At 43.3% G+C, this 23,779-nt stretch overlaps 1 protein-coding gene across 2 annotated transcripts in view; it reads left to right on the top strand.

Annotated features, from left to right (window-relative positions):
- XPO6 (exportin 6) overlaps positions 1–23,779 on the top strand; it is a 54,280-nt gene that overhangs the window by 24,341 nt on the left and 6,160 nt on the right. Inside the window, exons 7-18 of one of the 2 annotated variants that reach the window (XM_031050269.2) lie at positions 5,003–5,456; positions 9,092–9,218; positions 10,139–10,248; positions 12,514–12,622; positions 13,819–13,908; positions 16,128–16,197; positions 17,454–17,613; positions 18,462–18,554; positions 19,722–19,866; positions 20,484–20,630; positions 21,769–21,958; positions 23,097–23,252. In XM_031050269.2, the coding sequence (XP_030906129.2) occupies positions 5,003–5,456; positions 9,092–9,218; positions 10,139–10,248; positions 12,514–12,622; positions 13,819–13,908; positions 16,128–16,197; positions 17,454–17,613; positions 18,462–18,554; positions 19,722–19,866; positions 20,484–20,630; positions 21,769–21,958; positions 23,097–23,252 (1,851 nt within the window). Of the gene's footprint in view, positions 1–5,002; positions 5,457–9,091; positions 9,219–10,138; positions 10,249–12,513; positions 12,623–13,815; positions 13,909–16,127; positions 16,198–17,453; positions 17,614–18,461; positions 18,555–19,721; positions 19,867–20,483; positions 20,631–21,768; positions 21,959–23,096; positions 23,253–23,779 lie in introns of both variants that reach the window. The other variant, XM_005150680.4, reaches the window with a different exon arrangement.

The raw sequence follows: 23,779 nt of genomic DNA on the forward strand, positions 1-23,779 counted from the left end.
TCTCTGAATTTTAGCTGTAAGTGCATCAAAAGCCAAAGTGGAGCAGAACTGAAGACCTAACTAAAAAAAAGGGTGTCTAGAACATTGTGTGTGTGTGCATATATATATATATATATATATATATATATATATATAAACTTTGTTTTCTACCTATTCCTGTTAGTCTTTTGCATGGGTATTTAACTTATCTAAATTTATTTACATATATTTTCATAGTTACCTTAAATAGAGAATTTATTTCTATGTCTGTATACTTGGCTCATGCTTCAGTTATACTGTTAAGTCTAAATAGGGGGTGGATGCATTAGGGTCACCCCAGGCTTAATGCTCATCTTGATGACTACCAGTTTCTCTTGTGCCTTGATGTAACATGGGTCGGTGTTATTTTTCGCTCACCCAAGCATTGTCCAGCAGATTGCGGTGTCTTTGTTCCTGATCCTTGGAAAGTAAAGTAAGGAGGAATACCAGGATGCAGTGAAATCATTGTGTTGTTTGATCTCGGGGCTCTGTCTGCATTTAACAAGGAAAAAGAAGGACTTAGGGTCTGGAACCCAGTTGTGCGTAGAGAGAAGATGAAAGGCTTGTGGATCCAGTATTTCCTTCTCCAGGGTCATACTGATACCCAGTTGTGCTTGGTGCTGTTCCGTGAGTTAACACAGTTGTAACTTTGTCTCTATTGTCTTTGAGACCTTAAACAGCTAATTGAGAGTTGCAGGTCACTTCCTTGTGACCACATTGCACTAGTAGCTTAAAACAGCTGCCTCTGCTAAGCTTTTGTTGATGTTTTGGTGAGTGTTAAAACTTTCATGTTTAAGTTTGGGCAGAATTTCAAGTGCTTCTTTCCTGTAGAAGAGCTTAAGGCACTTTTGTATACAAAACATACTTAATGGGAAAAAATATTTCCATGTGTTTAGAGAGGGTGAATTTTGCTGTAGCTTGCACAAGTTTGAAAGAAATAAAATATTAACAAAAAAACAAGGCTCGTGTTACTTAGCAAGAGTGAGTGTGCTGCAGGAGTGCAGGCTGCACCCACCCTGGCAACAACAGCCTCAGTGCTTTCATAAGATGGGGGTCTTCCATGGGAAAAAGGTGGTTTATGTTGGTGTCAGCTGTTGGTAGCCAGTTCCTCAGTGGCCAGGGGCTCTGTGTTGGTACAAACCAGGTTGGGTTGCTTGGTGAGCCCAAGTGTACGCTGCAGATGCTGGTTAATGCAGATACATCCGAGGCCATGCCTGCAGGAGAGGGTGCTGCAGCTTCCAGAATTAACTTGGAAAAAACTAACACTGTTTTGGTTCGAGGTGCTGGTAACTTAAACTGATGCAACCCGGAAAATCTCTGTTTTGTTGTCTAGAGTTGTAATAAAAAGTAACCACTGGAATGAGTTCCGGGCTGCTTGCTGGTGGGAGCCTGCGTGAGGTGTCCTCTCAGCTCCTCAGTGAATCACTGCATGGTGCATGTGCTGAGGCAGGTTTTCATCCACCTGTGCATTCACCTTGTGGCTTTAGATTACAGTTCTCAAAGTGAAAACATGCTGCGTTTCTGTTCTGTGTCTTTCCTTTCTCCCCTTTCAGGGAAAACAAACAAACTGTACACAGCATCTTTACTGTACACAGCATCTCTTCAAGGTAATTGCTAGTAATGGGGACTACACTGCAATTTCTTTAGCTGTTCAGGCTTGGTTTCACTGGATCCACTTACACAAACTTGTTTATTGGAAAATTTCTCTGTTTTGGGTGGCTATTTGAGGACAGTTGAAAGATCCACAGTGGAGGAAGAGCACTGATGGAGTTGCAAACATGAGTTGGTAACATGGAGAACCTGTGAGGTTTAAAGACAGATATAAACAAGTCTGTAGTGGTGAGTGGCAGTCCCAGCATTGCACATTTGTGTGTCCTTACTTGCAGGTAGAGATGAAGGTGTCATTGGAAGGTGAACTATAGAACAAACATGGGTTTAGTGAAACTGACATTAAATTCTGCACTGGAGGTGTTAATTGTTTCTCTGTCCTTTAAGTCTGTGAAATCTGTGAGCTGACCAAATCTTTTTACCCACATAGTTATATTTGAGTCTCATTCGTGCAGTAAAGGATTCCTGTTTACTGCTGACAAACTTTTTCTTGTTGCTTAGATGAGGCCACCATACTTTTCTCCTTATATTTAGGTGAAATGAAAGGTGCTCCAAAAAGGAAAGTAGGCTTCAGAGTCCTTATAAATATTTAATATCTTCCATCAGAGCCAAAATCTCTTTAGGAACTTGGAAAAGCCATGCTTCCTGTTTTTGTACAGGGAAGCAGAGTGGTTACTTGCAGCTCTTGCATAGTTCTTAAGTAGCACTTAGAGACAATGTTAAACTCATTTCTCATGCCGTTTTAGCAAAGGAACTCTGATAACATCCTATGTTGGGAAACATTTGAGTTTCTGCATCAGTATAGAATTTACTCAGCAATAATCTCTTGGCGTCCAAATAGCTGTGCTTGATTTATAGCTCTCTCTTTGTCAGACTTATGCAGTCATGGATGGTGAACAAATGAGAAGCAGAAATGTTTGCTGCTGCTGACTTGTGCAGAATAGCCTCATTCCAGCCCCTCCTGAGAGTTTTCTCCTTGTGCACAAATACATTCGATCCTGTAAATTTATCACCTCTTTGCAAAGACACCAGGTATAACTTAAAATCTGAATTTCAGTAATTTAACTGGGTGCAAAGCACTGACTGCTATGAGTCACAGAGCCCAAATTTACAGTTTCTGGTGCTGATGGATGGAAAGATGTCAGTCTTTGATTCTCATTGATTTTTGTGGAGCTTGCTGGAGTGGACATTTGGAAGAAGCATATCTGCTTCTGTAAAAACACAGTGCAAGCAGCTCTCACACTGCAGCCTATGTATAGTTGTGGACAACACCATGGGGGCTGCTTTTTATGTAAAGACTAAGTGCAGTGTTATCTAATTCCACCGAAGCAGCACGATGTCTTAAGTTTCTGCAGCGGAGCAGAAATAAACAACGATAAGGTATGGCATGGAGTTATGAATTTGGTGATGTACAACATTGATCCTGCTGACAAATGGAGACTTAAGGGGCATCTGTTCACCATGCGTACTTCTGAGTGCTTTGGAAATAGCTCAGTAAACCATACCTGTGATTTTCATACTACTGGTGCATTGGGTCATTTCACTTTCCAAAGGGGAAAAAAAAGAAAAAGATTACTTGGATTTTCTATGGAGAACTTCACATTCTGTAATGTAGCAAGTGCCTGTGGATTTCTAAAGGTGAAGACATTTGTACTCCAGAGTATTGAATAACCTTGGGAGGGTGAATAGGTTTTCAGTATGTGGAAGCCTGCAAGATAGCAGTCAGCTTCTGTGGGGAAAGGCAGCTGACCTAGTGGTGTTCACGTGGATTTCCGTAAAGCTTTCAACAGGGTTTTGTGACAAAAGCTTTAGAGAAAGCAAAGACTCAGGGATAAGGAGTCTCTGAACCATTAATACATTGAGTAGAAGGCAGCAGACAAAAGGTAAGTGGAGATAATTCCCTCTTGCCGTGAGAAAGCATGTCACCTCTGGTATACAGTTTGGAACTGTGCTCATGGACATACTTGTTAGAGACTTTGGAACAGGGCTTAGTAAAGAGACAAGGAGGCTTTTCAAGGGCATCAAGATAGTCAAAATGGTGAGGAAGGTGTGACTGAAGACCTGCAGGAAGGTTTAGTATGTCTGTGGGCAAATGGAGGGTGAAACAATGCAGATAAGTATAACCTGTGTTTGTTCTTTCTCTGTGTGTGTGTATATATATATATATACACTTATCTCATGCCAAATCACAGGTTCCAAACTCACCTTCAGCATGCAGAATTCCATTCTGTGGACTGCACCATATGATTCAACAAAAAAATTAGGTCAGTAGCAGTCAAAAATAGCTATCTGCTACGGTGCTGCATAGAATTAAGGTTCATTTATACCTTGAATAGTGGCTGCAGTTATGGTCTTCCTTTATCAATAGGTGTAGAGTAGAAATTATAGCTTTGTAGAAGGCAGTAAAGATGATTGAGGGTATTGAATGGCTTCTATATAAGTAACAAGAAAAGTGATGCTCTTCACTCCCGCAGAGAAACTGAGAGCAAGGAGCTGCAGTAGAAACTTACAGAGTGGCGTGTGAATGGAAAGAGATTATTTCTTTTCCCTGTTTGGGTACAGAAGACAGGAAATGAAACAATCAGCTGACAAAGCCCCAGATCAAGCCTGTCTTTGCATTATGTATAGTTAAGCTGTGGAACTCTGTCACAGAATGTTGCAAACAACTGAGTTTATGTGACTGCAGTTGGAGACTAGATAAAGTCACGGAAAGGGAGTCCCTGCCCATGGCAGGGGGGTTGGAAGCAGATTATCTTAAGGTCCTTTACAACCCTAACTAGTCTGTGATTCTAAGATAAGTCCTGAGGCTGTAGAGAGTCCTTCAGAACCCTGCCTGGCTTCAGAAACCTTTGTAAGGTGAGCAGTTGGAGGCTGGGGAATGTGGTCTGTGCCTGCTTGGGCTTTTGGTCACTGACAAAAGGTACCATATTAAGTAGGCTTCTTGGTCTGACTCAGAACATCTGCTTTTTTTTGCATCATCCACAAGCTGTCACACACAAACAGACACAACTCTGCCAAGGTGCAGTATAATATTGATGTGCCAGAGAACTCATGCAAGCTTGCATCAAGGATGGTTGACCTTGTGAGGGGGTGAATTTATCCTAAATCCCTAAAATACATGCCATGGCACTGCTGTTTTCCAAGACACTATGGATGTGCTTCCCAGTCTGATCTGATGTGAGATCTGATCAAAACTCCTGAATTCCTGAAGAGAAAAATCTCTAGTTCATCTGAGACAAGTCTTTGTGCCCTAACCTGCTGAAAGCCACAGGCTCTGATAGTTTTTGCCTTATAGCTGAAGCTATAAGCTGGTCAATTGCAGCTTTTGAAGGGAATTGCCTTGACTTATAATGCAGATGTGTGCTTTGTTTCCCAGGTGACCTATTGAGTAGCCTGTTGCAGAGTCCCAGTGCAGCCAAACTATTGAACCAGCCAATCCCCATCCTTGACACAGAAAGTGAATACATATGTTCCCTGGCGCTGGAGTGCCTGGCACACCTCTTCAGCTGGATCCCTTTATCTACTAGCATCACTCCATCACTCCTCACCACCATTTTCCACTATGCTCGCTTTGGCTGCGACACCCGTGTTCGGAAGATGTCTTCTGTCAATGGCAGCAGCCAGAACTCAGTGCTGGGGCAGGAGCGTGGCCGCCTTGGCATTTTGGCTATGTCTTGCATCAATGAACTGATGTCTAAGAACTGTGTGCCTATGGAGTTTGAAGAGTATTTGCTGCGGATGTTCCAGCAGACTTTCTACCTCCTGCAGAAGATTACCAAGGAGAACAACGCCCATACGGTGAAGAGCCGGCTAGAGGAACTGGATGAAAGGTAAGAGCAACCAACAGCTAAGTAGCTGTGCTAGGGCCTCTTGCTTTCTAAAGGACAGTCTTTATTACTTTGTAGTCATGCATGGTGTGTCTAATCGCCTTTTTTTCAGAGTACTGTGCTGAGGGAGACAGGCAGAAAGGTAGGTGCCCACAGGTAAGGTTCTGGTGAGGGGCTGAGTTTGCTAAGGGACCATGGTGGCACACGTTGGTATTCTTTCATGTCCTCTTCCTCCCCTTTCCCCCCATTCGTTACTGTTTGACCAGAGGTCTGAGGTGGCACAAGAGCTGAACCTGCCCTTCATTCAGTTGTAACAGAGAGCAGAAGAGGCTCAGAGAGGTAAAGGCATTGCAGTATCCCCTTTCCTGGTCGATATCTGCCTTCTCTGCTTAAACTCAAACATACAAAGAGTGGGTAGGTATTCTACAAGTCATGACTCAAAAGAAAATAGAAGAAGTTTCCTACCTTTCACTGAGATGTGACAGTTTCCTCATTGCTTTTTCATTTTCACTTTTTTTTTTAAACACCACCAGAAGACAGCCTTGGGAGCTCCATTCATGGCAGCAGTGAATGGCTCTGCTGCATGGGCTGTCTGGCTTGACAGGAGGCAGCAAGGAAGACAGAGCATCTTGGGAGACTGCTGTCATTTTCCAGACTGTTACTACCACCTTTTTTTCCTAAATCAACTTAATTCTTTGATATCAGATATCCCTACTCCATAGAATCCCAGACTGGTTTGGATGAGAAGGGACCTCAAAGCTCCTCCAGTTCCAACCCCCTGCCACAGGCAGGGACACCTTCCACCAAACCAGGTTGCTCCAAGCCCCATCCAACCTGGCCTTGAACACTGCCAGGGATGGGGCAGCCACAGCTTCTCTGGGCACCCTGTGCCAGCGCCTCAGCACCCTCAGTGTCTTGCTGTTGTGTTGAGTGGTTGAATCCACCTGTTGGCAAGGTGGTGGAAGAGGTGAGGGCTTGAAGGCTGCCTTTTGTTTCAGGCTGCTGCCACGGGGAGCCTGCCAGGCTGGGGCTAATGGTGGCGAATGTGACTATGTGAGTGTGCTCAGTGTCCTGTTACAGATACATGGTGCTGCAGTGTAAAACTTGATCCCCGATGCAGCTGCAAGGACTTTGAGCTTTTGGGTGCTTTTTGTTGTTTTTTTTTTTGTCTGTTTGGTTGGTTGGTTTTGGTTTGGTTTTTTTTTTCAATATCAAGAATAAAAAATTCAGGAAAGAAGCTGTGGGTCCTTTTGTAGAGATGATTTGCAAATTTAATCTGTAAAATGCCCTTTTTCCATCTCTTTAGATGTGTGACTTTGGGGTGATAAACCTAGAATTCACTGTTAAGCAGAAGTCATCATTAATCTAGTTGTTCATTTTTTTACTAACTTGCTTCCACTTCAGTATTACTGAGTCCTAGAAATAAGACGTATGAGTGTGCCACCATTGCATACAAGATGTGTGCACAGAGTGCCAGGATTTTCACTCTGGATTTCAGAAAAGCTTTCCTGGAACCCCACAATCTCTTGTATAACTTTGTTCTTTCTTTTATGGAAAACATGAGCAAGCAGCCTTCACTGGCAAGACTGCAGGAGGTCTCTAGCTGTGTTGGCCTTCATGATATGGTATTGCCATATCATCATGTTCTGCTTCTTGGATATGTTATCCACAGAGATTTGTTGGTGTCTGTAATTGTGAGACCCCTTCATTGTGAAGGTCTGAAATGAATAAGAATGTAACTAAGGTGTTCTGGAAATTGGAAAGTTTTAGCTGGTTTCTGGAGGATTGGAGCTTACTCTGGGCTGGCTGTCCTCTCTGTGGAAAGGGGTGTGAGGATTTTCCCTTTGTTTATATCTCTATAGGGTATAGCTATATTTGTATGTCTAAATATGTCCAGCTATACTGCATCAGTGTCATCCTGTCTTGAACTGAAAAAAAATCCTAGAATCGTAGAATGATTAGGGTTGGAGAGGACCTTAACAATCAAATCCTGAAGAGAACTGGCACTGAAGAAGCAAAGAGTTTGCTGTCTTCAGAACCTGCTTGCCCTAGTTCCGTTCCTTCCCTTACTCTCATGGTGCTGGTTATTTTTGTTCTTTTACAAAGTGGTCTTGAACACTGGTACTACCAAACTAGTCCAGGAAAAGAGTAAGCTTGAACTGTCTTTTGCTTTATTTGTGTTTGGTTTTAACTTGAAGATCCCAAGTAAGGATCCAACCAATGGCCCAGTGGCTGCAGAAGGACCTTTGGGGCTGGCAGAGCTAGGGGCCAAGTAAGAATTTCACTGGTCTGAGATCAGAAGCTCTTCAAGAAATAAAAAATCAAAAGCATGAAGGAGGTGTTTGGATCTGGACTCTTTCTTTTCCTGCTAGCTTTATTTCTGAAATGTTTGATCTGTGATCAGCTATGTGAAGTGATCTCTTGTGAAGTAGGCAATGCCAGATAAAAAGGAAACTTAATCTTTTTGCATATTCAAAGTATTATGTGGTTTTGTAGGCTTGTAACAACCAACAGTGTTGCAGCTCTTTGTTAGCTGGCAGTACTTAACGGTCTTGAGGGAGATGTTATTAGGAAGAGCAGGGATCCCCTGAAAAAGAGCTTGCAGAAGGGAAAAACAAGGCAGTACAGTAAAACCAGTCTGTTAATGTGGGGCTGAAACTTCACTGAGCCTAACTTGTTAATTAAAAGAAAAACTTCGAGTGCTCCTGCACTTTAGAGCTCTTGCCATGTGGGAAGGATGGACTTCTCTGTACACAGCCATGCCACTGAATAGCTGGAGCTCTCAATGTGTATAAAGCTGCAATACATTGGTCCTCTGATGGATGCATTGAACTAATGGAGTATTGAACACTCATCTGTATAGTTAGACATGAGGATGACTTCTAACCTTGATGAAGCTTGTGTTGTGCAGGATGTGTTCTTAATCCCCAGTAAAAGCTTACCTCCCCCACTGTGGTCTTGGTAATTCTCCCCCAGGTGCATGCTTGGGAACCCTCAATGCTTCACTGAGGTGGTGCTTTTGCTAGACTCCCTTAAGTGTTAGTAGCAGGCTTCCTTTGGACCTTCACTTTGTGTAGTCCCATGCTTTGGAATGAGATTTGTCTTTATAGTCTAATTTAGTCACAAAAGTCTGGGCTCAGTTCAGAAACTTTTGGATGGTTGATCTGCACTGCAGGAGAAACCATTCTTCCCAGGTCTCAGCTCCATGGTGCTTCCACTACCTTGTGTAAATGTAACACATGTATTGCTAACTCCTGTATTAACTTGTTTCCAACTGAATTCCTCAGCGGTACTATTTTTTCCACTAATCCTATCTACATCAGTAAGGTGACCCCTGCTGTTAATTATTCCTCTAGGGTGGGGGGAGATTATTTGCAGGCCTGGTTGAACTCGAGTATATTTACCTGAATATTAAAGTTGCTTTTGACTAGACTGTCTTTTCTACCGTTTCAGGTATTAACGGAATGAAGGTAGGTAATTGTTGCAGGGCTTTATATTTTAATTGTTCTGCTGGTTGTTAATTGTAACTTTCTTTTATTAAAAGGATTTTGAGTAAATTTGATCTCTGTTGCAATGAAATTGCTTTCCCTTGTGGCATCCTTCATGTTTTCTCAGTTGTTTTCTCCTTTCCCTTGTAGCTACATCGAGAAGTTTACGGATTTTCTCCGTCTCTTTGTGAGCGTCCACCTACGACGAATCGAATCCTACTCCCAGTTCCCTGTGGTTGAGTTTCTGGCACTGTTGTTCAAATACACTTTTCATCAGGTACAGCCTCGAGATGTTTTTTTTCCATGGTCTGTTCTCTCTTCTGTTTTGTACAGAAAGCAGGGTTAGCTTGTTTTCCTCAGGGAAGCTGATACCTCAAGTTAGCCTAGAAAAAAGACCTATTAACTTGTCTTTCTGGCACTTCCCGTCTAGTGCTGGCGACTTGGAAATGGCTTAATGTGCCCTTGGATGTAGCTGGAGACGGGTCACATCTTGCAAGAGCAACTTGTCTGGTGTTTATCTTTGGTTTTGCTTTTATTTATTTGCTCATCCTTGGAATGGACAGTGTTTTCTGGAACAGTCATAGAATCCCAGACTGCCTTGGGTTGGAAGGGGTCTTAAAACTCATCCAGTTCTAACCCCCTGCCACAGGCAGGGATACCTTCCACTAGACTGTTAGATGGTTGCACCAAGCCCTTCCAACCTGGCCTTGAACACTGGCAGTGATAGTGCATCTCCGTCTTGCTCATTTTGTGTTTGGGGGTGCTTTTCTTTCTCCTGAATATAATTCTTTTATCTGAGTCTTTCCTTGTAAGTTTTGGTATCATACCAAAAGCCAAGGTTGAGGTTTTATTGTGTGTTACCTTGCTGTAGAAGCTGTCACAGTGAATTCAAACCCCTGTTTGTCCCCACATATGAATAACGACAAGGCAGCAGATTTATAAAATGCTGGAAGCTGATGCAGCAAGCCATGAGATGGGTTAATGCTGACACCAGCTTTGTAATTCATGGGTTCCTACCCTTATGCAAAATCTTTTGCTCATCTTTTGACAGCTATTAATGTCTCCAATGACTTTTTAAAAGTGTTTTAATAAAGCAAGAAGTCCTTCCTGTGAAGTGTTGCTAACTTGCGTTTTCATTGTGTGAAATCAGTCTTGCCATAGCTTGCAATACTCATTGTAAATTTTGGGGTATTTCAGCCTACACATGAAGGTTACTTTTCTTGCTTGGACATCTGGACGCTCTTCTTGGACTACCTGACTAGCAAAATCAAAAGTCGTCTGGCAGACAAAGAAGCAGTACTCAACAGGTGAGCAGTGGGGAAGCTCTCGAGATGTCACAGCTCAAAGAGCCTTCATGGTCACCATGGCAGAGGATGTGAGAAACAAGCTGTTGCTTACTCCAGCTTCATGTGTGGTCGGGCCCTTTCTTCTAGAATTGTGAAGTAGAAGAAGTGTAAATTTCAGTGTTTCACATTCACTCAAAGGAATTTAAACTGAGCAGATTAGGGTAGAAAACTGCCACATGCGTTGTGTGTGAACTTGGCAGCCAGAGTTAGAAAGCTTTGTGGTCTAAAATAGAACTTTAACACATGTTAGCGAATTTTAGAGCATGCTTTAGTACATATCGAGTCAGTTGCCTGGTGTTTGCACAGCTCATACAAATAATTTAAGAATTGGGAAAAAATATATTTTATTAGGATTTTTTAAGTTCCTGTTGAAATGGAGAATGTATTTCTGAGAAATATTACTGAGACTGTGTTTGGAAGTTAGAAGTTCCCCTTGCTTATCTCTGCTGGTTGTGTGCATCAGTTGCAACAGTGGTTGGCAGCTCTGCCTTTGTAGATGCTGTATCCTGAAATTGGGGGCTTTCTTTGGATAAGAGTGCCTTTGCTGCCATTTTAAAGATCTGGGGAATACTCTGGTACTTTGCTCAAGTTTTGGAGGCTTAGAAGTGCCATGGCTTGTGCTGTAAGTGCAGAAGGAAGCTGCTTTCCCTCAAGCACACTAAGTGTAAGTGGTTGGTTTTTGAAAGGCAGCCTGGCATAATAACCACAAAGAACAAATGTGGACAGGCTTACACCAGACACTACTCTTCCTCTCAGCATGGGAACTGTAGTGTTTTAATTTCTCAAGTAGTAGGTATTTGCATTTGAATTTTGTTATAATTTGTTCCTAATTTGCCACTCTCTCCCTAATGTTGTTGAACTCTACCTTGATGTACTGCTCCTCTTCACGTGGCTAATGTGTGTGTAATGTGTATTTGTGTCAAACAGTTTGTGATGGAGAGCATGGAACCATACAATAGCTGTCTCTAGGAGATATATCAGACTAAAGGAGATTAAAAAGCACAAAAGTGGTTGAAGCTTGTACTGCTTTGTCCTCAGGGACAGCACTGACACCAACAGCTTCCTGCATGCGCTCAGGCGGGCAAGCACTGCACTCTGACAGCCTGGGAGTGGTTACACCGCAGGAGCACAGATGACATTTCCTGTTCTGTGGTTGACAAACTCTGCATTTTGTGCACACTGCAGCTTTTGCTATTGGTTAACTTGCTAAATCGAGAGTTGCATCATCGGAGTACAAGAAAAGATGGTAGCTCAACCTCCCTTGCACAGAGAGCTATCAGTTTCTTCAGCTGACTAGGCTGACACTTAGATTACATGAGGCTCTGAATGTTTGGCAGTGTATCCTAATGCCTAATTTTCCAACACAATCACACCTAGAAAAGAGCATGATCTTTTACACTGGACCCCAGCTGAGAAAGGAGGTTTTTAAAACAGTCAAATCAGCTCTGCTTGAAAGCCCCAAACTTTGATGCTGTGTCATCAGGAATGACTGCATGCTCAGGTGGCTCTGTACTGATTTTGCAGCTTGGCATTATTCTTAAGTGATCATTAAGGAGGGTTTTCTGTGTTCTCTACCAGCTTCCCAGCTCTGAGAGATGAAAAGGCATCTTTCAGTGACATGCCTTTCGTGTTAGAGTACTATAAGTTAGATGGCTGGCTTTGTTTCAGAGGACAAGGGCCTGAATTCTTTGGCCAGCAATGTAGGGAAAGAGGATAGCAGAACAAATAGCCTCAGGGGAGTCCCCCTTTTGAGGTATGCAGCAGTAACTGCCCTGTTTCACGTATTTTGCATTCACTGCCCAAAAGCAGAGCATCAGACAGGTTGCTAAGGAGCAGCTTAAGCAACAAGAAGCTTTTGGTGCCTCCTGTTCATGCGCATCTGCTGTTATTCCTGGCAAGCCACTCCTACCTTTCCTGTTTTGAACTTGTGGGCTGCTTCTGTTGCTATCAATTTTCCCTTTCCCTTTTGGAGGTAGTGGGATATCAGATATTACCAACCTCTTTCATTGCAGGTAGTGTGTGACGTGAAATGACATGATACTCTTAATCCCAGGATCTGCTTAGTGTTTCCTCAACAGACCTCTAAAGCTGTGCTGCAGGCTCTTTGCAGTGGCGCACTTGAAATTGTCATCTGTGTGACTTATCTCCTTTGCTGGAAGGGCTGTGGCACAGCAATTCTGCAGAATTGTTTTATCAAACTCTCGCTCTGTTTCTCTGTGGTCATAGGTACGAAGATGCCTTGGTTCTGTTGCTGACAGAGGTGTTGAATAGAATCCAGTTCAGGTATAACCAGGCACAGCTGGAGGAGCTGGATGACGAGACACTGGATGATGATGTAAGGAGCAGATTTGAACAAGGACAACTACAGGTCCAGATATTAACTCTTGCACTGGTAACACGTGTAATGTCATTCCCAGTGCTCATGCTTTGGAGTACAAGCTAGACAGTTGCTGCTTCATTCTGTGTGGGGTTTGAGGTTTAAAGCAGCATTAAATGCTTTTGACAAAACTGGATTAAAGGTCATTCTGAAATGATATTACTTTATCATCATGATATTACTTTATTACTTTTATTATTTGTTTTACCTTTGTTTTTTTAACTTCTCTGGGGGAGGAGGGCATATAGATACTTACGTTCTGATTCTCAGAGGCATTAGGTGTCCACATCTGGTTGTTTTGGAAATTAAGTGCTGAACTATCTCTGATACCAAATCTTTAAGCTGGAGCAGCTCTGCTCTGGAAACAGACTAAGAGAGCTGATCTTGTTCAGCCTGGACAAGAGAAGGCTCCTTAAGGGGAGACCTTAGAGCAGTTACCAGTGCCTGAAGGCCTACAAGAAACTTGGAGAGGAGATTTAGGCTGAAGGGACAGGCCAAGGGGGAATGGCTTTAACCTGACAGAGGGGAGATGAGCTCTTAGGCAGAAGTTCTTCCCTGTGAGGGTGCTGAGGCGCTGGCACAGGGTGCCCAGAGAAGCTGTGGCTGCCCCATCCCTGGCAGTGTTCAAGGCCAGGTTGGATGGGGCTTGGAGCAACCTGGTCTGGTGGAAGGTGTCCCTGCCTGTGGCAGGGGGTTGGAACTGGGCGAGCCTTAAGTTCCCTTCCAAGCCAGTCTGGGATTCTATGATATTTCTACTAAGTCGGTATTTGTAATCATCATCTCAGTATGGATAAATCTAGAATTGGAATAGGTCTATCAAATGTTTGGGAGGGGTTGTTCTGCATAACAGATGCTTGTCATCTGAGCAGTAACTGTGTTTTGGGAGTGAATGCTTATGCTTTATCACTCTAGGGAAAAATATACCCTCATGCCCAAAGCCTGGCTAGGCAAAACTATTCTCCATCAGGTACCTAGTGGCACATGAGAATCACGAGAGCAGTATCTCTTCAGTATCTGGTTGTCTGCAAAAGCCAAGCTCTAGAAAGGAGCTCGCTAGACCCAAATATCTCAGTCTGCATCTCACCTACTAGTCTGCAAAGAGCTGTTTCCTGCTGGATGTCCTGTACTTACCTTGGTGTTTCTTCCCATAGCAGCAGACTGAGTGGCAGCGGTACTTGCGCCAGAGCTTGGAAGTGGTTGCAAAAGTCATGGAGCTCTTGCCGACTCATGCCTTCTCCACACTAGTAAGTTGTTATTCAGACCAAAAATGCAATGTGAAATGAGCACCAACTGCTGGAGTTTGTTGCAAGCTGTTTAATAGAAGCCACAGTGCCAAAGAAAGGAGAGAAATTTGGTTTTGGATGTAAAACCTTGGCAAGAGTTGACCAGAAACTGAAGGAAAAAATCTTGGGTTTTGGCTTCCTCACATTCCTTGGTGTATTTTGAAGAGAGTGCTTCAGTGAGCGTCTGAGTCCTACTTGCTGGACCCTAAGCTCTTTAGACCATCTTTCAAAGTGTAAATATTTGGCAGCAGTCCTTCACTGGTGTTTATCTTGGTCTTTATATTAGGTGGCGGTGCTGTGAATTGGGCAGATGGGTGTTAAGAAGAGTGGAATCTTTGTTTAAATGAAAGGCTAGATATAAATGCTGAAGAAAGTGCCTCAGACAATTGGGAATTACATCTGATAAACACAGAGAAGTGCTTCACTCCATCTAGTGCCACTGCTCTTGCTGAAATTGGTGGTGTAAAAGCTGTTGGGGTTTGTAGCATTATCGTGGGTTTTGAGGAGATCTTGAGGCTGTAAGCCAGTGTAGTTCAACATTCAGAGTACTCAGTGCCTTTTTGCTGGGTGAAAGACAAGTAATAGCAGCAGGATGTCAAAGCAAAACTATTAATTCTCCTGGAGATACCTTGTCCCTGGACCTCTGAACTGCATTCCCAAGAAGCAGAGGAAATGAAGCTGCTGCAGGGGCAGAAGATGCCTGACCTGAACTGATTTTAATTGATACTTTCATTTAAGAACCATTCTGGCTGAGCTAAGCACTATTCCTAGAAACTGAAGTAGTGAACTTAACAGCCCTCGTGTGAAAGTAGAAGTTGCTCTGCAGCGTGGCACATGGCGTGAGTCTGCAAGAGGCAGACAGAGGAGCAGCTGTTTCACTGAGCATATGGGTCATATGGTGAAGAGCATGTGGCTTCCTTAAAGTAACACATCAACATGAGGAAGACTATCTAGGTTTTTTAAATAGCTCTCTTCTTGCAGTTATATAAAGACTCTCTGCTGTTATTTAGGCACAGCATGTTAGAAACTTGATGGTGACTGCTGTCTTGAGCCCTGCATTATAGATCACTCTTGTGTAGTGGATAAACTGGGAGATTCTCAAGCAGTTTCAGGTGCTTCTCACGGTGCTCTGCAGTGCTGTTGGGTGCAGTGGCTGCTCTGTCAGTTGCAAATAGTTAAAACATCGTACAACAACTGCTGTTACTCTGTCCCATGTTGGACAATGAATGGCTGTGGCTCCTTCTGCTGATGGATGAGGAAACTTTCATAAAACCAACCCCATCATACGTGGTGGCTTCTGCCAATAGACTTGAAAAGGTTAGAAAGTATTTTTTTTTTTATGGGATGTCTACAAGGAAAGGGTCAGTGTGCAGTTTTGTCCTGTATGGATAAAAGTGCATTCAGGTACACCACAGTCTCTTAACTCAGATCACTGAGGTACCTTGGCTGGCTGAAAACTGTTTAGAAGGCTTTTTAGTCTGTGTGCACAATTCACTTCCCCCTGGTAGCATAATCTGTTGTGCAGATGAAGTATCACCAGCATCAGGCATGTTTGCTGTTAGTCCTGCCCTCTGCTCCCAGACTAGGATGCAAGAGGACTGTGGTGGCTCTTTCCTTGGTTGTTTTCCCATTGGAGCTTTCCTATTGCAGGCCGCAGCTTACCTGCTACAGTTACTTCCCTTTTACACTCTGCTGTAGAGGCATTCTGCTTGGAAACTACTTTGGCTGAACAGTATTTTGGTAGCTGCATTTTGAAGAGCTGATACTTAGGAGTGAGATGGCTGCAGCACAGGCATCCTGTGCTCCAAGCTCTGCCTTTCTCTTCTGTGTTTGGTCTGGGTTATACATCCATCTGTATATTCATAGTGGGGCATGCTGTGCTGTCACTTAGACTTATCAGACCATTATCTTGTTACGCTGATTGCTGGTATTTGTGGGAAAGGGAGAGCTACCACAGTGAAGTGCTTTCAGGGTGGTGATCTTGGTGGCTTTCATGACAGCTGTCAAGACATGAGAAGCTGTGGCATGCAGGATCAGGCCATAACCTAGCAATTTGCCTCTTCTCCAAATGTCTTTTTCAAAACACTAGGGAGAGGTAAGAAACTGTGGACTGTGTAACCAGTAGTTGGATGTTAAGTGTCTTCGAAGACCCAAAATCACTCTTTTCTTGTCTCTTCTAGTTTCCAGTTCTGCAGGATAACTTGGAAGTGTATCTGGGACTCCAGCAGTTTGTGGTCACTTCAGGGACAGGTAATAACCATTGTGATCCTCACTGTTTGAATAGCTGATTGCAAAAGCCGTCTAGACCTGCTTTGGTGTTGCTTCTTCCATATTCTGTTGAGGGTTTGAACACATGTATAGTGTCTAATGGCTCAGTAGACATCTCAGCAGACATGTAATAATGTGATTTCTTTTCATGTTAAAAACAGGTATGCAGCTTCAAATACTATGGTAACATGGATGGGATGACCTTTTTCCTCCCATTAAATTTATTTCAAGAAAGTTTGTGCTTCTGTTTGCTTGGGGCATAAATCTGGTGTGAAATTGTCCACCATAGGAGTATTTTTATTTAGGGTGAATTAAAACTATTTTGAGTCAACGAGAAGATGAACTATTTACAATGTTGTAGTAGTTTCTTATCTACCTGGCATTTCAGGAGCCTTCATGTATGAAGTAGTTTACAAAGACACCAGTGCTCTCAAGTGAATATAAAGCATGAGTGTAGCTTTGTTGCTCCTTCCTGAGAAATAAGGAAGGTCGTAGTAGTGAGATCTGTGTGAGGAAAGATTGTAGCTGAGGTATAGCAAAAGAATGTAGCTGAGCTGATTAAAGTTTTCTGGTATGACCAGCAAAGGAATTTCTTGTATTTCAGTACTGCTGCACATGGAAATGTGGTATTGCAGAACTTATTTGCTTTTCTAGTTAAAGGTCTGGAATGTTTGGAAAGCAGGTATATATACAACTGAGTGGTAGGTTGATTGCATAAATCATAAGACTGGCAAATCTAATTATTCATATGTTCCTTATATGAGAAATGTGAAAAGTCCTTAATTACTTTTATATCAGAAGCAAACACTATTGTTACAAATGTGGCTGTGCTGTTAAAACACTTCCAACCCTCTGGCCAGGAGAGGGAGTCTGGATAATGGCCTCTGCAGAGCTGGGGTAAGTGTGGCAGTCAGAACAGTTCAGCTCGTCTTGCCCAATTTGAGTGTTTCAGTCACTTGGGCAGTGCTGTGATTTGAACTGTGACCCACTGCTGAGCTAATTGAAGAAGAATGCTTGTAATGTAATTAGAATAAACTTTGCATTTCCTGTATCTCTGTAATTAGGTTTCCCAGCCCAAAGAGCTGTATTTATTAGAACACATACGACTTTCTTGCACAAGGTTTTTCAAGTATGAGCTTTCAGACTGCTAGGCTCTTAGTCAGTGGCTGTTAGCACAAGCAGTTGTTGACAGTGAGGTCTGATGGCTTCATTGCTAATGAACTTTCCTGTCATTCCAGGTCACAGGCTGAACATCACTGCAGAGAATGATTGCCGCCGCTTGCACTGCTCCTTAAGGGACCTGAGCTCCTTGTTGCAGGCTGTTGGGCGCTTGGCGGAGTACTTCATTGGGGATGTGTTTGCTGCCAGGTTCAACGATGCTCTGACAGTGGTAGAGAGGTAGGAATGGGTTTTGGGGTTTCCTGTCCCTTCAGCAGTACCAGGAGCAATTGCCACCACTGCAGTGAGTGTGAAAACCAAGGTTTCTTTCTGCCTCCCCTTGTTATGATTGAATTGAGATATGAAGAACTCTATGGCCAGAATCTTGTTACATTCATCAGTGCTATGTTTCCCAGGTAGCTTTCTAAATCCTTAATGAAAAACTATTTGGAGGGATTAAATAATATCAGTCACATGAAAGACTGAAGTACTTGTTTTCCAGCATCTGCATATGTGATGCAATGAAATGAGATGTAGAGTTTAATTACTTCAGAATTGTATCTCTCAAAGCTAAATCACTAAAATCTCTTAAGTGAAAAGAGAAATGCCCCATCTCTGGCTATGTTCAAGGCCAGGTTGGACGGGGCTGGGAGCAACCTGGCTTAGTGGAAGGTGCCCCTGCCCGTGGAAGGTGCCCCTGCCCATGGCAGGGGTTCCGGACTGGATGAGCTTTAAGGTTCCTTCCAACACAAACCATTCCATGATTCTATGAAAAGACGTGTGAAAACCAAAAGGCGGGCATCCTTCCATTCTTTCCCTCCAAGAACCTTAATTAACACATGGTTGCAAATTCCAGACCTTCAGAGCTTTACATGACTGCATTGGTTATGTTTTCTCATTTTCATGCAGGAACATTGTATTTGGTCCATCTTACTACAAATTATTTTCAACTAAATGGTCTAAGCCTTGTCTAAATATTAGCTAAATATTGACACAGACTTGCAAAGAGCTACATTCAGGTAGATGTTAAAGCAGATTTGTACATGTGTATATCCATCTCACACTGCCATGTATGTGTTCACTTCCAGGCTGGTAAAAGTAACGCTGTATGGATCCCAGATTAAACTGTACAACATCGAAACTGCAGTACCATCTGTACTGAAACCTGACCTTATCGATGTGTGAGTATGAGATAGACAGTACAAATGGTTGGATCCAAACTTGGTATCTACATGGGATGGTACATCCTCAAATGGATGTACTCAGGTTATTTAAAGAAAGATATTTGTGATGAGAATTAAAAATACCCATTAGCTCTAAAACTGTTATTCTGCCCTGTACCAGTGGTTGTAAAAGCTTAATTCTTCTGCAGTGTAATTAAATGACTAAATAAGTGCCATAATAGCAGTATGTTAAGAAATTGACTTTATGGATTTTTTGCTACCAAAGTCAGATCTGTGGCTCAGGAAAAAGATGTTTTTCCTAGTACAGGGTTCTGAGTACTTGGCTTCCAAGACAAATGTGCCTTCCAGCTATGCAGGTCATTTCTGAAACGAATACTTTCAATGCAGAAGTTGACATTAAGTGTGAAATTGATGCCGCTAGTAATAGAGCCCCACTCTGACAGCCTTTTAGAGCTCTTCTATTCCTCAGGCTGTGTAGCACAAACCTATTTCCTGCCAGCTGGTGTTTGTGAGCAGAATTTAAGGTTATCCTTTCGAACATGTGAAGTGCTTGTTCTAGTTCGCAATTGCCTGTACAGAAGCTCCTTGAAACCCCCCTTGAGGTTTCATCATGTTGCTCCTTGGATTTCTCCTAATAATCCCAAGTTACTAGCACTGACTTTTGTGCAGATAGTGTTCTTTTGATGGTCTTTTTCCTTCTCTAGTTTAAAATAATATGGGAGACTTTATTCCATGATCTGTTAGTGAGGGTTTTTCCTCTATATAGTCCCAAAGAAATGTCCTGACTCAAAAATCTTAATATGGCCTTGTGTCAGAAGTGTAATTATAAAGTATGGTTATGGCCAACCTACCAGTCGATTAGAATTTGACCTTATCAAATATAATTGATTATGATTTGACCTTTTGGCTTAATACTGTTGCTGAGGGAGTGAGTTCAGTTTCAGCACATGTTTAAATATGCTATGAACATACAGGGTCTGAGGCAAAAAATGGTAGTAAGCAGTTTAAAGAAAAAGCTGACAGCTTTGCCTGAAAATATCAATGTTCTTTTGTCTTGTGCTGTCAGAACTACCGTGCTCAGGACATGGGCCCTTCTGCAGCAGTCCTGGAGGACATGCCTTTTATCCCATGTGTGTATCTTATCCTTGCTTTGCTCCTTCGCAGTCATGCTCAGTCCCTGGCAGCCCTGCAGGCCTATGCACACTGGCTGGCACAGTTCTACAGTGAAGTTCATCGCCAGAACCCGGAGCAGTTCATCTCACTTGTCTCCACTACTCTGGAGGCTATTACACCCCTCATCAGCTCAAAGGTACCTTTGTCAGTTCTGGGCTGAGGGAAGGCTTCCCCTGGAGCCAGAGACCCTCAGGGGGCACAGCTGTCATGTTCACTTATTCAAGTTGGCTTTGGACCTTACTGCTTCTCCTGATATGAAACATTCTGAGTCATAGAATAATTTGCGTTGGCAGGAATCATAAAGCTCATCCAGTTCCAACCCCCTGCCATGGGCAGGGACACCTTCCACCAGACCAGGTTGCTCTAAGTCCTGTCCAACCTAGCCTTGAACACTGCCAGGGATGGGGAAAGCATGATGTCTGTCACAGACGAGAGCTGGATTTCTTTCCTAGAGCTGCAACAGGTGTCTCATATAGGGTGAGACTGAGAGGAGTGCTATATAGCATTGTAGGTCGGGCTAGTACGAGATAAGCAGCTCAGGCATATAAATTCAGCCTGATGATTTTATGGCGTGAAGCAGGGAAATCTCTTTCACACTTCTAAGGGAACTGATCTGTGCTCTAATTGGCAAATAAATGCTATTAAACAGTCTTGCTTGTGAAAAGCTGTCAATGGCAGCTCACTGTGCTGTCTGACACCAGTGGTGCGTCACATGCTGGTGTTACTGGGCAACCTGACCACCCTCTCTTTCAGGTGCAGGAGAAGCTGCTGCTATCTGCGTGCCACCTGCTAGTCTCTTTAGCCACCACAGTGCGACCAGTGTTCTTGATCAGCATCCCAGCAGTACAGAAGGTGTTCAACAGGATCACAGACACTTCTGCTCAGCAGCTTCCTGATAAGGTGATTGAAGCATGAAGTGTGTAGATGAGGTGTCCTTGAGAAGCTGTGCCTTGGCTTGTACTGTATGAGGTATAACCTCAACAATAAAGGGCAGGGGCAGTAGTTATCTCTGTCCTGTGGCTATGCAGGAGTCACTGTGACAGTTTGTCAGTAATGATCTACTTCAAGCAATAGAGTAAGGAAAAATCACGATTGCAGTCCTTAGATCTTATTCCTTCCTCACTTGTTGACACAAGACAGTCCCTGATGATGCATTCTCTTTACAGGAGAGGTGCAGTGATTCTGATGCACAAAAGTTTTTTTTCTGTGAAACTTCTATTATTATTCCACATACCTCACTCCAAGTTAGTATTTATATTACAGAAGTACTGAAAAGCCATAGTGGAGGCTGGGATGTGGTTGTATTGTGTGTTGGCATGGACACATGAAGCACAGAAGCTTAGTGTGTAAACCAGACAAGAAGTAATGAAACTGGTGTCATCTTTGGGTTTATGAATATGAAGAACAGAGACTTACCATTGCAGGGGAGGGATGACAGAGCTGGGAGCTGGTTCCAGCCCTTAAATCATGGAGCTTTGCTTCTCTCTTACCTTCCAGAGCTGCTAGTTTTTACTTAGGCTCACCTTTCACTGTTGAACTGTTTCCTTCAACAGTGAGCACTGCTGATAGAATCATAGAATCAGCAAGGTTGGAAAAGACCTTTAAGATCATCAAGTCCAGCCATTCCCCAGCACTGCCAAGGGCACCACTAAACCATGTCACTGCGGGCCTCATCTACACCGTTTGTGAACACTTCCAGGGATGGTGACTCCAGCACTGCCCTGGGCAGCCTGTTCCAATGCCTGTGGGGAAGGAATTGTTCCTAACATCCGGTCTAAATCTCCCCTGGTGCAGCTTGAGGCCGTTTCCTCTTGTCCTATCATTTGTTACCTGGGAGAAGAGACCAGCCCCCACCTCACTACAACCTCCTTTCAGGTAGCTGTAAAGAGTGCTAAGGTCTCCCCTGAGCCTTCCCTTCTCCAGACTGCCAGATGAAGAGCTGGAAGATGTCCCTTCACTCTGGGGTTGTGCTCTAGCAAAAATGCATTGCAAAAGGGGTCAAACTTTGTCCCTTAGCTTAATATGTCATCACTTATAGGCCCAGGTGCTGGTGTGCAGAGCACTGTCAAACGTCTTGTTGCTGCCCTGGCCAAACCTTCCAGAGAGCGAACAGCAGTGGGCAGTTCGCTCCACCAACCATGCCAGCCTCATCTCTGCCCTCACGAGGGAATACCGCCAGCTCAAATCCAATGCCATCTTGCCACAGAGGAAGGTGCAGCTGGAGGACAGTAAGTACCATGTGTCTTGGTGTGTGATGTTTTCTGACACCTGCACTGCAAACTGCTGATGGCTGACATTAAGCTGATTTTCCCAACAATTATTTTGCCTGAAAAAATGTGTTTAGTATATGGGAAAGACAGGAAAGGAGGAATTTCTGGTTTCTTTCTTTCTTTAGAGACCCTTCTGTGGGATTTGTGAAGGACTCTCTCACCCAGCTTGCCTATAAACTCATCCATCAAAGTACTTGTCTTCCTTAGTTGTGCAGGGAAGGTGGGGTCAAATTTGTTGATAAGACTTCCAGTAGCAGTGATTGCATTAGGAATACTTCACAGCCTAAGGCTGGAGCACTGTAGGATTAGAAACATTGGGTGGAAGCAGCATTACACGAAGATTATGGTTATAAGGGAGGAAATAAAAAATTATTCCAGGCTTGGGAAGAAATGTAGAGCGAGGAGAGCCCTAAACTGATTTGGTTCAGGCACCTTTGGAAAGTTTCTATGTGTATTTTGAGACTGCTCTGGGGGATGTCTGGGAGGTTTTTGGTTGGATTTTTTTTGAGAATCAATTTAAAACTATTGTTTCTAAGTATGCAGTGTGACAGCTTCTGCCCAACATGGTTTGCTGGTCAGCTCTGTGCAGGGAGGGAGCATGGTGGCCATTTGCTCCTCACAAGAAGGGTAGCAGAGACTGCTCATGTGGGAGGAACCGAGCCAGTTAAGATCTCCCAGCATTTGGGTTAGTTTATAGTGGTTGTGTATCACTCCAGTTGTTATTTCAGAAATAGAAATCTTCAGTATATCTGGCTGTCATAATGTGCTGAGTTTTTCTTGGTTAGTGTTTCTGTAGCACTAGCATGTTGGGAATAATACTGTCTACAGCTCCCCTCAGCCTCTGCACATGAGTAGCTGAGTGGTGGATGCATCTGTAGAACAGTAAGCCTGCATAACAGAAAGCAAGTAGCCACAGTGACCAAATAAAACCAATTCAAAATATGAACATGCACTTGGAAACATCTTTGACTCCAACCTGGATTTGATGTATATGCTGCCTTGTAGGTTTTTTTAGTTACTCTGTTTGTGAACTTCATTTCTTGCCTCTTGAGTAGTGTTGACACATGCAGGAAGTATCATCTCTCTTATTTTGCAGCCAAAGTGATCATCCATCAGACACTCAGCGTTTTAGAAGATATTGTAGGAAGTATCTCTGGAGAATCCACCAAGTCTCGACAGATCTGTTATCAGTCGCTGCAAGAATCCGTGCAGGTCTCACTAGCCCTCTTCCCAGCTTTCATTCATCAGTCAGGTATAACCATAGGACAGGTTTTAATGCTGTGAGTAGCTTCATGACCTACTGATGACACCCACAGTCCATCCACATAGAATCGTGGTGATATTCATGTGAAGTGTGTGGGCTCTCTGTGCCTAAGTGTAAAGAGAGGCTGTACTTCTGGGTGGGCTGGGCTGGGCTGGAACAGGAAAGGGAGATCTCTTCCATCTAGGATGCAGGCATGAAAGTTTGTCACGCTTCCAGAAGATGGAAATGCCTTGTGTTGTTTTCAGCAGTGAAACAAAATGGAGCTGATCCTGAGCACATAAAAAAAAGCTTTAGAATACCCTGTCTAGCTGTTTGCCACGTAAATTTTCTCCAGACCCTTGAAAGCAGAGAGGAGACAATCTCACAGATTAGGTCAAATTATCATAGAATCACAGACTGATTTGGTTGGAAGGGACCTTAAAAAATCATCTAGTTCCAGCCCCTTGATGTGGGTTTATTTTTCCTTGTAAAGGAAAGGCTCCTGAGATGTAAGCAGGACTATTGCTTGGCAATCT

The sequence above is a fragment of the Melopsittacus undulatus genome, chromosome 8 (genome assembly GCF_012275295.1).
Source record: "Melopsittacus undulatus isolate bMelUnd1 chromosome 8, bMelUnd1.mat.Z, whole genome shotgun sequence".
NCBI classification, from domain to species: domain Eukaryota; kingdom Metazoa; phylum Chordata; class Aves; order Psittaciformes; family Psittaculidae; genus Melopsittacus; species Melopsittacus undulatus.